The 16,526-nt window shown below is 31.7% G+C and overlaps 1 protein-coding gene across 4 annotated transcripts in view; it reads right to left on the bottom strand.

Moving 5' to 3' along the window:
- Positions 1–16,526, bottom strand: part of LOC124358883 — a 57,852-nt gene that overhangs the window by 21,196 nt on the left and 20,130 nt on the right. For all 4 annotated transcript variants that reach the window (XM_046811120.1, XM_046811118.1, XM_046811119.1 and 1 more), the window contains exons 2-3: positions 11,425–11,514; positions 2,064–2,161 (exon numbers count right to left, since the gene is read on the bottom strand). In XM_046811120.1, coding sequence (XP_046667076.1) covers positions 2,064–2,161; positions 11,425–11,490 — 164 coding nt within the window. In that variant the 5' untranslated portion in view covers positions 11,491–11,514. The remainder of the gene's footprint in view (positions 1–2,063; positions 2,162–11,424; positions 11,515–16,526) is intronic.

Genomic DNA, 16,526 nt, shown 5'->3' with positions numbered 1-16,526 from the left:
GATATCTCGAGAAAGATTTCATCTGTAGAATTGACATTTTGAATGAAACTTCATTTCTACATGGACAATAATGAGTTCTATGATGTTACCATGGAATCTGACAGAGTGCCGTTGAAACCTGAACCCAACCACTCGGTCACAATTTCTCTTTTGTTTGCTGGGGGAATAAAAATTGCTTTACCTTATGATTGCTTGTCGTTCTATCTATCAATAATGAAATGGGCGATATACTTAAAATTTTGCACTGATCCTCAGCGAAGCGTATTACACATGTCGTGTGGCTTACTCCTACCTTGTATATATATAACACATTTGTTTCAGGTAAAGTAAACTATTAAAATGTGATTTTCAATGTCAACATCAGAAATATCGTCTACAAAGAGCAGTCAATTGGAAGATTGGTGTTAGTACTGCATAATGGAAGTCAAAACTGAATCAAACCAGTTTACTAACCACAGTGGAATTGCAATTGACTCAGATATTCCATCTGAATATGCCTACCTAACTTTTAGCTAAGAATTAATATTAAGATTAAAAAATATATAACTTTCATTGAAATTTTATTGAACACAAATCTTTCAGATCAGATACTATCTAGCAAGTTAAGGATCCTCGTAGATTGGTAGGATAAACCCTTTAATTTATCATCATCTCTGAAAGCATATTATTAGTAAAAAAAAAAAAACACACACACACACACACACAATCAATACATAGTAGTAACATGAGCTATAATTTGCATTCTGCCACAAATTGTCGTAACAAAATTTATGCATGTATATCTTGACTTAATATTAATTACTATGATTAGCAGTAAGCAGAGGTGTGTGTGATCAAAATGTTATGATTTTGATAGTTTATCATGCCATTCTTGATTTTTGTTTTATTATTTGTTTATAATTATAATCTTAAGTGACATACATTTTTATTGATTTTTTATAATATTATTACTGACAATCTTTCCCATTGAAAAAGTAACTCTATGTCTAACTTTTAGCCAAGAATTAATATTAAGATTAAAAAATATATAACTTTCATTGAAATGTTATTGAACACAAATCTTTCAGATCAGATACTATCTAGCAAGTTAAGGATCCTCACAGATTGGTAGGATAAACCCTTTAATTTATCATCATCTCTGAAAGCATATTATTAGTAAAAAAAAAAACACACACACACACACACAATCAATACATAGTAGTAACATGAGCTATAATTTGCATTCTGCCACAAATTGTCGTAACAAAATTTGTGCATGTATATCTTGACTTAATATTAATTACTATGATTAGCAGTAAGCAGAGGTGTGTGTGATCAAAATGTTATGATTTTGATAGTTTATCATGCCATTCTTGATTTTTGTTTTATTATTTGTTTATAATTATAATCTTAAGTGACATACATTTTTATTGATTTTTTATAATATTATTACTGACAATCTTTCCCATTGAAAAAGTAACTCTATGTCTAACTTTTAGCCAAGAATTAATATTAAGATTAAAAAATATATAACTTTCATTGAAATGTTATTGAACACAAATCTTTCAGATCAGATACTATCTAGCAAGTTAAGGATCCTCACAGATTGGTAGGATAAACCCTTTAATTTATCATCATCTCTGAAAGCATATTATTAGTATAAAAACACACAATTAATACACAGTAACATTACTTATATCTGCATTCTGCCACAATTTGTCATAATGAAATTTCATGGTTGATGAAAACAAAATTATCTAAAACAAGCACACCATTTGTGTTAATACTGCGTGATGTCAACCAAACCTGAATCAACCCAATTCAATGACCACAATACAATTGCAATTGATTCTATACCTAAATATTCCCACTTACCTCTTAGGCAAATATTAATAATAACAATTTGAAACATTATAACTTTCATTTGAATTTTACTCAACGTGAAAACACTTTCAGATCAGATACTATCTAGCAAATTAAGGATCCTCACCGATCATAGGAGAAACCCTGTATTTATACATCATTTCTGAAAGCACATTATTATAAAATAACATATGAAACCGATACACAGCAAAAACACATACCTGATACCTGCGTTCTGCCACAAGTTGTCATAATCCACAATTTCTGGCACAATCATTTCTCCGAATAAAATGTGTTCAGATTCATCTAACCCACTCTCCTGAAAAAGAAAAACATCAAACATCAATATAATACAAAGAGCACAGTAAAATATATTCCTGGAATTTGATCCATATTTATTAGTGGAAATAACAAATGACAGCTAATTACTTTCAAAATGTTCAACCTGACATGGCTTACTTTTATACTACTCCTTATATCATCCTCAAATTTAATATTTTTCTCAGAAAAAATTACAAACTAATTTTATTGAAAATTCATGGTTTTTTTTCAAGTAAAGATTTTTTAACTATTTAAATCACAATAAACAGAATAAAAATTTCACTTGACAATCATCATTCTATTACAAGGCATCAAAACCTTAATAATTAAAATAACTCTCTGTAAGATAGTTTAAAACGTCAATGTCACTGCCATTCAGAATAACTCTCTGTAAGATAGTTTAAAACGTCAATGTCACTGCCATTCAGAATAACTCTCTGTAAGATAGTTTAAAACGTCAATGTCACTGCCATTTAGAAAAAGCTCCAGATCTGTTTCTTATTTTTTCCTGTTGTCACCAAGTTTTTCTGACCCTTAAGTTCCACTTTATTGCCTTTAATAACCATCCAATTAAAGAATTCAATAATTCATAAAATTATTAGCAAACCCTTTTCTAGATTTGCATACAACTAGATTATCAATCAATATTGTTTCATCTAAATCAAAACATTTAAGTTTCACCACAATGAGAAACTAAATTTAGATAACCTGGAAATACACATACATACACAGCCAGATATATTTGTAAGAAAGCAGTGCTCAGCACTGGTGTGATAATCAGGCCGGCCTTGCCATGTTCCTACCACTGTTGGCTTATACTACTCAGCTGATAGTTGTTAAGAGATACCAGGTTTAGGCCAACTGATAGTGCCATGTATAAGGAGGTTATTTTTAGCAATACTTAATATTTAATATTTACAACTGAATAACTCAACTGTTTAATAGTATCATCATTAAAAAACAACCCAGTATTATCGGTGTTGATCTGTCAGTTTTGATAATGTTTTAATTATTTAAAAACATTAATTATGTCTATGCAATATAGCTATTATCATACTTTCTTCTGACACTTTATGTAGCAGATTCATATTTTTATATCTCTACCTAATTTCTAATGAATCATATTAATTAGGTAACTAAGTCGTTCTTGAAGTATATCTGTTTAATATTAATCTGTATTAATAAAAGCCACTGTAATTGGATGGTCTGATGCCAAACTGAACCAACTCCAATTTTCAATGTTTTTCCGGTATTGTCATTTCTTACTTTATAAAATACAATACATTCACATGCCAGAGAGAACCCATATTAAACAGCTGAGTTTTGTGAGGGAAATTTTATTTTTCTGTTTTACCATACGGGGAATTTTGATTTTGTTTGTGTGGCAGACTGAACTAACTCCTGAAAAACATGGCTGACGCATTAGAGTTGGTTCATGGTGCATCCTCTTCTTTAATAAATAGTGAGTTAAACTCCAGTTTATCCGACTTATTTGATAGATTCTGGCGACGAGTACATCCCACCTCAACATGCTGAAGATTAGTTAGTGAAGGTAAATATTTCACATTTACTAATTATCTAAGGTCATTTCAATTATATGCAATAGGTTAGTGTACATTTAGCATTTTCATCTTATGCCAAAGTGAACTAACTATTCCTCCATAATATCAGCTGTTGTTGTGGTTGTGTTTTTTGTAACATATTAATGTTGTAGCCTTTCAATAGTGTTGTTAACAGATATCTGCAATGCAACGATATACTATCTGTTGTCATAACTGGGATTTTGGAGTTAGTTCACTCTGGCATACAGTGTTCAGATATTTAAATGATGTTAGTTCATTCTGGCAGACGAGATTGTAAAAATGCTGATTGTTTGTTTGCCCCTGGATTTTTAATAAAGCTTATAGACAATGATAATAGATTAATTAATTCATTTTTTAATAAAACAAACCTTATTTTGTTTTTTGTGTGTGTATATATTGGTACATTATTTAACTACAGTAATCCTTTTACCACCATACTTTAATAAAATAGGACTATTTTATATTGTTGGCTTTGTACATGCTTTATATTGGCATTAATGTTGCAGATGATGTCCCCATGTGGTTCTAAGCAAAAAAGGAAGAAGAAGAAGAAGAAGGATGGAAAAGATGTTGGGGCAGATGGATCAGAAATGAGACAGGAAACACTCGTAGCAACAGAAGAAAACCACCCGAGAAGAAGAGAAGAAAGAGAAACTACGGAGATCCAGCTAAGTGGAAAAAAAAATATTAGAAAGATAAATCAGAAACTCAGGAAAAGCTTATGAGAGTACTAGTGGTAATCCTGTTGCAAGTAAAATATTTGAACCGTTTGACTGTAAATGTAGAATGAAATGCGCTGAAAAAGTTAATATTGATGAAAGGAAAAAGTTTTTTGATCTCTTTTGGAATTCAGGGTCATTTGATACACAGACTGCTATTATTGGTAGGTCTGTTAAAGTTCGAAATGCTTTTGAAAAAAAGGGTTCTGATGATTCAAAGAGAGAATTCACTCTCGTTACTATTATTTGCCATGTCCAAAATATTGATGTCAGGATTTGTAAAAGTATGTTTATAAAAAACACTTAAAATAGATAGCGCGAAGATTCATCGCTCACTGATGAAAGTTAGTCGTGGTGAGGTTGTAGACAAAAGAGGTAAACATACGCCTCATAAACAAACTATCAGATGAACGAATTAACTCTGTTAAAAATCATATATCATCTTTTTCCTGCCTACACTAGCCATTACAGTCGCAAAGATAATCCAAACAAAAAGTATTTAGGGGCTGAATTAAATTTAAGTCTAATGTATAGGTTTATATGCCCAAAAAATGGGAAGCTGGATAATGTTAAAGATCAGACTGTGTCTCAGTCAATGTATGAAAAAATCTTTTACAAAGACTTCAATTTAGGTTTTAAGACACCTCATAAGGACACCTGTAAAGTGTGCGATTCATATAATGTCCAGAAGAAGCGATTGAGAGTGAACTAGACTCTGCAGAAAAAAAAATTGAAACTCAATCAAGTGTTGGCCAATACTGAGCTTCACCATAGAAAAGTAAAATGCAGCAAGAGATGAAATGAAGCGGGACATGCAATTTGCTTAAAAGCAAAAAACGGCGAATGCACCGTTTTAACTTTTGATTTACAGAAGACATTCTCATTGCCAAAGGTTCCTACAGGAATAGCATATTATAAAGAGGCAATTGTCCGTTTATAATTTTAGGCGTTCATAAACTGTGCCTCGTCAAAAGGAACAATGCACCTTTGGAATGAATGTCAAGGAGGAAGGGGACCAGATGAAATTGGATCCTGCCTTTTGAAATACATTTCTGACCATCCTACAAAAGAAAAGATTGTGTTGTGGTGCGACTCATGTGGTGGCCAGAATAGGAATTTCAAAATGGTATCCCTACTCATGCGACTAGTGCAAAACCCTTTAAACAACATTAAAGAAAATTGAGCAAAAATTTCCCATACCAGGCCACAGTTTTTTGCCAAACGACACGGATTTTGGTCACATAGAAAAAAGCATGAGAAGACACGAATACATTTATGTCCCACAACAGCTTGCTGAAATAAATAAAGGGATGTAGGTCAAAGAAGCAAGCATTTGAAAGTCATTACTATAAAGGAAACAGATTTGATAACTACTGATCAAGTTTGCGCAGCTCTTACAAACAGAAAAGAGTGTGACGGAGAGAAAGTTGAATGGTTAAAGATCAGAAGTTTATGTGTAAGACAAAGTCATCCTTATGTCATGTATTATAAGTACACACACAATAGTGATGTTGAGTACCACTCAATCAGTCTCAGTAAACGGCTCCAAAAAAAAGAAATCAAAAAACCCTTGAAAACCAAGAGGTCTGAACCCAGTAAGACTCAAGTTCCTCTTCACCATCTTCCTTAGTCACAAAGAATCCTAACGGCAAACCTCTTTCTTCTGAAAAAAAGGCTGACTTAAAATCAATGTTAGAACTTGTGCCACCGATTCACCATGGATTTTATGAAGACTTGTTCCAGAAACAGGAAATAACTACCAGTGAAATCATCAACGATGAAGAATTGGTTGATAATCTATAAAGTTTTATTAAATTTGACCTGTTTTTAATTTTGTAATACTGTGTTTGTTTGGTCTTCTCACTTTTTAAATAATAAAATCAGAATGAAAAATCAGTAATGAACTTATTATTCCTCCCTAATTTAAAAGTAAAATCCACCTTAGAACATTTTAGATACAATTCAGTAATTTTAAAGATGAAAGAAAAATATTTTAAGTAACTTATTTTACATATAAATATTGGTTCACTGAAGCACCCAGGGTGCAATGGTAAGTTTCATGAACCAGACTGAACCATGTCAGTACAAAAATATTTTGAAAAAAATATTTTCATCCCTTGCTGAGTTTTATATTAATTTTTTTCAGTAATTATGAAGATACAATTAGTGTAACTTTTCAGATTATCACAAAACAACAATATGTTTTTCAATTTCAAAGTGCTATTTAGCATCAAACATTGAAAATCTATTATTGTTCGTACTGAAAAATTAAAAATATGGAGTTGGTTCACTTTGGTATCAGACCATCCAATTGTAATTAAACTGTGATATGCACATTTCAGTCATTTTGTAGAACAATATCTGTATATTTGGAACAATTCAGACACAAACTGTACAGTTATATAAATGGATTAGTTGCCTTTCCTTTAAATCAGCAATTTTCGTATTTGTGATGTTGAGTGAACAATTTTGTCAATTTAAACATGCTTGTAGAACCAACCAGCATCACTATTTAAAATTTTTATTTTTGTTTTCATTAATTATATTATTATTAACAAATTATCCATTAACCAGTAAGAGATAGTATTAAAAACCTGTAACAGAATTTAGGAAACTTATTGAAGATTACCCATTTTGTATTACATCTAATGAAAAAATTATATACAGGATGGCCACTCAAAACCTCTTTTCAAATTCTCTTGTATTCGGGTCGAGATTCTCTAGTACATTTTCAAACCAAATAAACAACTGTAATATGGTATTTAACCCATACGCTAAGTGGAAAGGAGAAGGTTTATAGTCACCAGCTGTATTTGTGGGAAATGCCACGTATCTACAGTGCTCTAGCAAATTTTGTCACTAGCAATATGCAAGAAATACTTTGCGTTTCTTCACTACCACTTATTTTAAACTACTTAGTTTTTATCTCTGTCTTTCAATGTGTTGACATAACATCTTGTATATTTAATAAGTTTTCTTTCTATGATTTTTGGAAAAGACATGTATCAAATTTGGAAAAATAAAGAGAACACATATTACCAACACAGTGTTACCAAAAATAACAAGTCCCTCTGCCTTCTCCTTTTAAATATTATAAAGAGTAGCTTATAAAATGATCTTCCAGAATATATTCTATTTACAAAAGAATGCATGGATATGAATTTATAGAGAATCCATGTACTACATTAAGTACGATGTACAGATAAAATTTAAATTAGCGATCGTCTGTCTACCACCCAGCAACTAACTCCTGTACCAAAATAAATATAGAACACAATAATAATAATAATATTTATAAACTGGAGTAATTTGTTAATTTTATTGTTCCTATCTGCATGTTATTGTACAGCAAGTAAAACAAATGAGTTACCAATCAGTAATTTGCGTATTACCTATCAACTTTTGTCCCAGAATGGACATTTGGATTCGAGATTCAACTCCATACATCACTAGTTGTAATAAATTGTGTAATCTTAATTTTTCAAACGTATTTCAAGCATTTCTGTTGGTATCAGAATAAAGAGAAAAGAGCCACGGTATAGAGTATCGGAATCACTACACATGTTTTTCAGGAGAAATTCATGCATAATTCATATTTTTCCAGATTATCATAGTTGGTAGCAGCCCTGTTTACAGTTCCGTGGAAGTATCATGGTTCCGAATATATATCACTGCCGGCCAATATATGAATTCATTAGATAGTTGTCTGCTACAGTAATTATCGAAGTGAGGTTAATTTGTGATTTGTAGAATAAGTAGACACCAGTACAGAGCATTACCTTACATAGTTGCCCTCAGAATACGAGCACAATTATTGATATCAATTACTGGCTCTACAATATTATGTGTTTGCCCTTTACGATAATACAAGAATAGAATTACCCCATCACCACAACACAAGAAATTAAATAAATACAAGAAAGGCCGTGGTACAAGTCACAACATGTTTGCTACATTATAATCATAGACTATAAAACAACATATAGCCTAGTATGTTGGATTATTTGGTTTGAACGGTTCGAATACTTTCTGATTGATAGTCATGAGTGAAGAAAGTTGTTCAGATGAATAACCAATCAGAGACCTAATGGGATTTCTGTCTACTGCTGTCCAGCCAATGCCACTGTGACAACAAAAACCGAATTGCGGGATTGATTTGGCCGACTGGCCGTCTGCAAACTGGCAACAATATTAAGATAAGTTTAGACTGGCGAGTAAAGTTGCAAGAGAATTTATGCAACTACTGTGGCAAAATGTTGACTAGATTAACAATTTTACTCGTGAGAACTGTCGCAAGAATTTTTCTGCGAGTGTATGGCTGTTTGTTAACCCTTTTACTGCCGGCCATTTTTTTATTGTACCAGTCAAAATTGCCAAGGAGGAAAATCGCTGTTGTGCATTAATTTACAAAAAATTCTGTATCTTTTTTATTAGATTTGCATGAATTTTTATTTTATTTACTCGTATTTAAATGCTGTTTTTTTAATAATAAAAAGACATTTTAATTTGAAACACACACATTATTTAATTTTAAAAAATGATGTAAATAAAAAATAAATAAAAAAATAAAAATTGTGTTTGGCATCTGATAATTTATTTTTAAAATTATACTAAAATTATGAGCATGATATCATTATAAACTAGAGCAATTGCTTAGAACATATACCAAATTTGAAGGTGCTACCTTGAAACATAGCTGCACTATGAGGATTTTCCCAAAATTGGTAGGCCTCCTCTAGGCCTACCAGTGGAAATGGAAGGTAAACTTATCTGTGCCACATCCCCCTCACTATCTAATAACTCCTCATTATCTGATGGTAAGATACAGTCAGGATCGTCATCAGTGTCATCCATATCACTTTGATTGTCATCAATAGCCCTAGCTAACAATAATATCAGATTCGTTCTCGGCATCTGAATCTGACAAGTTCTGAAGGAAATCGTCACTCAGTTCGTCTTGCACTTAATTATTCTTCCCTCACTCACAGGAGAGTTAGATGTAACTCTTTTACTCATTTTATCCTTGATCAACAAAAGTAACACTTCAAAAAACTTTCGATAACATTGTCAACAACAACAATGAACGAAGATTTCAGTAACATAACCCAATCAACTGGTTTTGACAGCTGTCTAGGTAGTTCGTCAATTCTAGTCAAAGACGATTAAAAATAGAAATCCAAAGTTCTTCAAATAGCTTTTTTCATCATCCTTTGCTCCTAAACAACCAAAATACCGAATATTTTGGCATTTGAACATAACAGTAGCCAGTAACGATAAAAAAAAAACAGACGTCCGACATATCGGACGTTGGCGTTTACGGCAAAAATGCCGACGTCCGATATGTCGGACGTCGGCAGTAAAAGGGTTAAACGAAGTCAAAACAATGTCTATCACACACAGCTCCCGACAATGTTTATAATTGAAATTTTAATGGCCGACACTGATATATAGTTCTTGCAAACAACTGAGCTCTTGTGCTCGTTTAGACCAGTGATTATTACTTTCGGATACAAAACTTGCGCAACTTCCTACCAGTGTAAACACAACTAGTTCAGTTAAGGTTAGGATGTGACTGTGATATCAAAACATTTCACACTTTCTATGTTTTAACTTATGTAATCTGACGTCTAATCAGAACGTGTTTGTGTGTGTGGAGCAATCGTTCATAGACCAACCGAGACCTTGGTTGCATTACTAGTGGTAAGCGGTGGATCGTGAGTGTTATACTGACGACTTTTAATGTTCGTATTGCACATACAGAGAATGCTCGATACTGGGCACAACAGATGTGAGCAGCATGGCGGTACCAAACAGAGAAACTGATCCGCCACCAATTCCAGACATTATTTTTTTTTCTCCTAACGCTCAGTCCTTAGCTCATTCTGTCATTGTTGAGCATCATATCGGACCTAAACAACCCATTCTCGGCTTTCCTTGTTGTCGCAAAGCCACTATTTTCTTCTCCAAAAGGTGTCTTATCGGGTCAAGTAAAAATCCAATGGACAGTTAACAAATGAAAATATTCACTAAACCAAACTCTAAGCCTGTTTACAGGGTGACCACTTTAGAACCAATCTATCTAAGAAACATCTTTTTAAAATGCTATTTCCACTAAAAAATAAGAGTTTAACAATTTTGTTGAGAGACTTATTTTGGTGACTGAATAAAACCTAAAACATAAAACTACTGTTCGTACTGCTTTACTGCTTACAGCTGCCACTCGTATAGTGAATAAGGCTCCAGGGGATCGGTCGGCTGAGTTCAATTGTACAATGGATTGTTACGTGTTTGGCAGGCTTGTTGAGACACAGGGGTAAAACTAACCTAGATAAACTCCTCTACTCTAGTGGAGGCTACCAGCATCAAATGGGGCTCACAAACATATGTTGATCTTCATTCACAACTTCACTGACCACATCACTTAAAATCCAATGTTTTGAGATTAATGTCCTGATTCAAGGAGATGACAAATTACTTCTTAATTTCACAAGTTATTAGAAATGTAGTAATTTTTTTGAGATTTTCCCAGTTCTAAAGAAGATTCCTGGCATATTCCTAGTTATTCCTGGTCATTTAAATTCCTAGTTTCTGTCCGTTAAATTCTCACCCCAGATGGGTGGGCACCCTGTATATCTGTTTGTTATTCGAGATTATGTGGCCATACAAGGACATATAGGCCTACGTATTGACAGTAGAGTTTACATACCGACACTGTAAACCCCTAGTTTTGATTACATTAGAATAAATTCTTTGTTTCACGACTTAGGTGGAAGGATTATCAATGCAATCGACAGTCAGTTTAATAATATAATATTCATTGAAAATTCATTACTGATGATGGATGGTTTGAAAAGGTAACACTATTACCATTTCATATAACTATTTTTAATACTGTATTTAACATGCATGTACTTAAAACCTAGAGTCCTATATATTTGTAACAGTCAAAATAAACTTACTTGGCCATAAAAATTTGTGGGGAAATGTTCATCATCTTGAATAGGATTTAAAAAACCAGTCTCCATGTCTGTTGCGAAAGCAGATAAATTCTGAAAAAAAAATCAGTTTTTGCTATAAATAAAATTAAATACAGATGGTTACTAACTTAAACCACAATACAGTTTTAATAGAGTACTGAGATAGGTAATAACAAAAATATCAACATTGTCATCAGCAATCATGTGGTTCCTCACATGAATATTAAGGGAGTAGATGACAGATTAAGATTCTACTGTCAAATTAAGTACAGAAGGATACTACACTATCATACAGTTCTACTTATGTGCTGAGATCAGTAATAATATAAATATAAATATTGTCAACAGGAATTATGTGGTCTCTTCCATAAATATAATGGAAGTATGTGTATGTTTAAGATTCCATAGACAAATTACACTTTTTTACAGGGTAAATGGTAATATAGAGATTTGTTTTTCTAATTTTTTTTACCATAAGTGCTGCAACTGGAGGCACATAACCAATCGATAAAATACCCTAAACACCTAGCCTTGACTAGGTGACAAAAACTGTACTTAAATTGCAGAATTTTACAAACTATGTACCAATTAAACTGCAATTTAAATAATACAATTTTGAGTAGCAATTTTGAAAATTATGGTGAAGCAGTTGAAAATACATACTTACTTGAAGCAAATGTAAAATTATATCATCTGTTTTATTTACATCTATAAGGTACGGTATTAACCTTTAAAAACAATTATAAAGTTGTGAAATATGACATAGAAATTGGTAACTGTTTGAGAAAGTTTTCAGTTCAAGTCTTCTCACCTCTTACTTGTCTCATTGTATCAGTTTGTAAAAGTTGGTGACCAGGGGTTGGATCTACAATATGTAAGAAGTGGTGTGTCTCAGGGCTCTGTTCTGGGTCCTTTTTTTATTTGTTATCTTTATTAATGATTTGCCTAATTTTTTACCAAATCAGTGTTCTTTATGTCAATGACACCTCTCAGTGTTCAAAACAGTTAGTTGTTTGTTTAAGCTCAAATGTAGACAATAATCTGTAAAACTGCATGGCATAATCCTACATTCTAAACTGAATTGGTGGGTTCACATAACTCTCTTTGTTCTTGCCTACCGAGGGTTATTTTTCTACTTAAGAAAAATACAAGTCCTCTACAAGCTAAAATATAGTTATTAATGCTTATTTTACTTATTTTTTAAGGCTCATGTTCCTTATGGCACACTCTTGTGAGGCAACTCTCTGGTGCAAAATTAGTTTTTAAAACTCAAAGAAAGGCATTACGAGCCATCACAGGTATCAATGATAAAAGATTCTTGTAGGCCGTTTTCGTTAATCTAGGTATTCTTACCCTTCCATGTATATTTATTTTGCAATGCCTACTTTTCCTTGCAGAAAATCTTAATTTGTATTATTTTAGAAGTTATGTTTATAACTACAGTACTAGATCTCGGAACTTATAAACCTTGAATACTTTAGATTAAGTAAAATTAAGAACAGCAACATGTACATTAGTATTCAACTTTTAAACCTTTTTAAATGTTTCTATAAATTTAAATTACCTTAAATTTTAACGATTCAATGTTTGTGTTTTTAAATTGTTTATTGTTATTTGTTGCTATTATTTATTTTAGGTAATAGGTAACTAAACATAATTTGGAAAAATTTTTGATTGTATATTTATTGGCATTTTCCTATAGAGGTGGTGTTCTGGACTGTTAAACCAATGGTAGCATTATTGTACACCTTATCTGACTTTGTCAATGCATACTGTGTGAAGACAATAAATTATTTTCCCATTACTTTTAAGTAGTTTCGCGTTAGGTTATAGAACATAGAAATAAGTTGAAATTATGTACTAAGTAATACTTTTATAATATGTTTAATTGTATATAATAATTACTCCGAAGCCCAAGACATTGTTCATTTATAAAATAGGCTATAGGTTGAAACTGTAAAAAATTGTATAACTTTTATTTCCAGTAGAAAAAATAAATTTAATCTGAAATACTTTTTGCATTTGAAAAAGTTATAAATTTCAACTAAAAAAACAAGATGGTCAAGTTATAGCTGCTAGTTCTATTTACATGAATCTGGAGCGAATTCTAAAGGGTCTGGTAAATGTGAAGGACGAAGCAAGTACTAACCATTGATAAAACTTTTATTTATTTCATGGTTATTGTTTATTTATAATTTATGAGATTATGTCATTGTATTAATGTAATTTATATTTTAAACATTCAACTCCATTACAATATCAAACATACAATTTTTATTTAGTATTTTAGATATGCTGATATCAAATGACAGTTCTGTTATTTGGAAATAGAGTATAGATGATTATACTTAGAAATATAAGACAGGGCCCACTTATCATATTCTATCTGCCTGCTGTTGAAGGACTGTATTTTGCTAGAATGTTGGGAGTATGTTTGCATTAATTCATATTCTCATAATCTAACCAAATCATGTTTGTGTAAAGTAGACCTATAAGTGGAGTATTATGGTTCGATGAAGGTCCCCACTCAGTGTAAATCAAATCCCCTTAAGGACGGGCTAGTGGCAGTATCATAAAATATTAATTTAACAATAATATATTTAAATTGTTCTTGGAGTGTACTTAATTTAATTGAATGTGGGATATTTTTTAAAGCCTAGCTGTTTGTCAATGCTCAAAATAAAAAAAAGATAAGCTTTTATTATTATTATTTCTAATTTTTTTTATATTTAAAGAAGTTTTTGAGTAGTGTATACAAAGTATACAAATTGATATTTATATAGTTTTGAGACATAGAGACACCCAATTTTTTGTACTAAGAATTGTTGAAACCCTTATAGTAAGTACTAATGTATAAGGGTACATTAGTACTTAGGTTAAAGAGGAATAATATAAGGAAGTTATTTATGGTGATTGGCTCTTGGGTAGGCGGGTTGGTCCTCGTGTAGATACGACAGTCTGAATGTAGTTAGGTTAACAGTGAGTTTTCATTAGTGTATCTTTTGACGTTGGTACACTTTCACGTTGGTCAACCCTGATGTCCTTCCTTCTCCTATCTTGTTAATCCCATGACTTCTTCGTCAAACGGTTTCACCAAACGTCATACCTACAACATGCTCACATCCCAAGGATAATGAAGTTGAGCAATGTTGTCTCACCCTATGTCGACTTTTCCGGAAGCACAGCAACGCGAGTATGAAGCACAAACTCAAGACCATCCTTACGTATCTCAGCAGGAACTAACTCTTACTGTATTATTCAGTATCCTATCATATAATATCAACTGAGTCCCTCCACCCCGCTTTGATTGAAATTGGTATTACAAGTTGAGCAGTGAATGAAGGAATCCAGTGTATAAACCCAATTTACACAAAATAAACAAAGAAGTTATATTTGAAACTTCCAGGTCTGGCAGTCAAGTACATAAATAATAATTATATAGGAATTGTCAAAGATTTTGTATCTTTTTGTGTTAACCTGAAAAATTAACTGTCATCGTTCTTGTTATAATTTATTTTTAAATACTATCCTTGTTATTATTTATGCCTAGACTTTAATAAGCGGCCTATACACATTATTCAGTTATTTTTATCACATGATTTAATTGTTTTTATCCAAATGAATAATTCAATACTACAATTTATTTCATTTAATATATGATTTCAAGTTATTAGTTACAGTAATTTTGAATGCAAACAATAAACATGAAGAAATAGCAGTTGTTTTGAGAATTTGAAAATGGCGACAAATATGAAGAAATTATGGGATGCAGTACCTATAATAAGCGGCCACCAACACAATCAGATTATGATTATCAAATGATCCGAATTATCGATATTCATGACATCATCCAATAGACTAAAAGCAAAATATCGGAACAAATTACGTAATAAATATTTCAAAGAACAATATGGTTTTGCTAGTTTTCAAATCTTAAACATTAATGTATAAATATTAATATAATTCAGAAATTATAATATAATATATAATTAGTAAAATTATCCTACAACAAAACATAACATTTACTTACTTTATGTATTATTAAGGATAAACATGACTGTTTATGAAACAAAGAAGATATGTACGTCACTATTCTTGCCGCCATTAGGCAATAACGAAACACATAATTTTTTATTTATTTCCAAACACGATCTTACTTTGGGATAATTTTGAGTGATAATGTCGAACTGAATTAAGTTTTAGACTTTTAAAATCGTATTATAGGGAAGCTATACTTTTATATGTAAAATAAATGTATTTGTTTCACATTACACAAAATAACTAAACTTGATTTAAACAACGTCTGAGCAGCGTAGTACTTACGATTACTTTATCCAATCTGAAATGGTATTTCTGAAGGTACTGATGCCGTCAAAAGTACATTCATTGATAAACAAAGTAATAGTTTGTTTAATTTCTAAAAGTTTGTTTGATAACTAAAATAGTACACGATTTTTCATTATATGCAAAATACCAAATTTAGAATGTTCAAAACAAGTCTTCTCAAGACATTTTTTAGATACATCGTGTTTTTTCTTTCTTTTATTGCAGCAAAACACTATTTGATTTCCACCTTTAATTCTAGTTTTCATCTCATCAATAAAAGCTGGACAATTCAGATTTTAAGGAGCAAGGTAACTATTTTGTAACCATTTAGACCATTGCTCAGGGTTTATAAAATTATTTTGAGCCAATACCTGCGTATTCATCGCCATTGTTTTTGTTGCCCGTCACTAGTATTTACATAAACGAAATAACAAGAGCTGGTAATTGTAACCATTCATAACATTGTTCAGGGTTTATAAAAATATTTTGAGCCAATACCTGCATATTCATCACCATTGTTCTTGTCGCCCGTCACTAGTCTTTACATAAACGAAATAAGAGCTGGTAATGACATCATTAGTCTAAATAAAGAAAGCTAGCAATGATCATTTATGAATATCTATAGGTCAAATGGCGTATTCGATAGTATCAATATTTAAAATCGATAATCATAATCTGATTGTTGGTGGCCACTTATTATACTGTAGCCAAATTATGTGAGAAGCTTTTAGACATGTATATGAGTTCACCTCCTGGTA

This window comes from Homalodisca vitripennis, chromosome 4, assembly GCF_021130785.1.
Source record: "Homalodisca vitripennis isolate AUS2020 chromosome 4, UT_GWSS_2.1, whole genome shotgun sequence".
Taxonomy (NCBI): domain Eukaryota; kingdom Metazoa; phylum Arthropoda; class Insecta; order Hemiptera; family Cicadellidae; genus Homalodisca; species Homalodisca vitripennis.
This window is presented reverse-complemented; position numbering and strand designations above follow the sequence as displayed.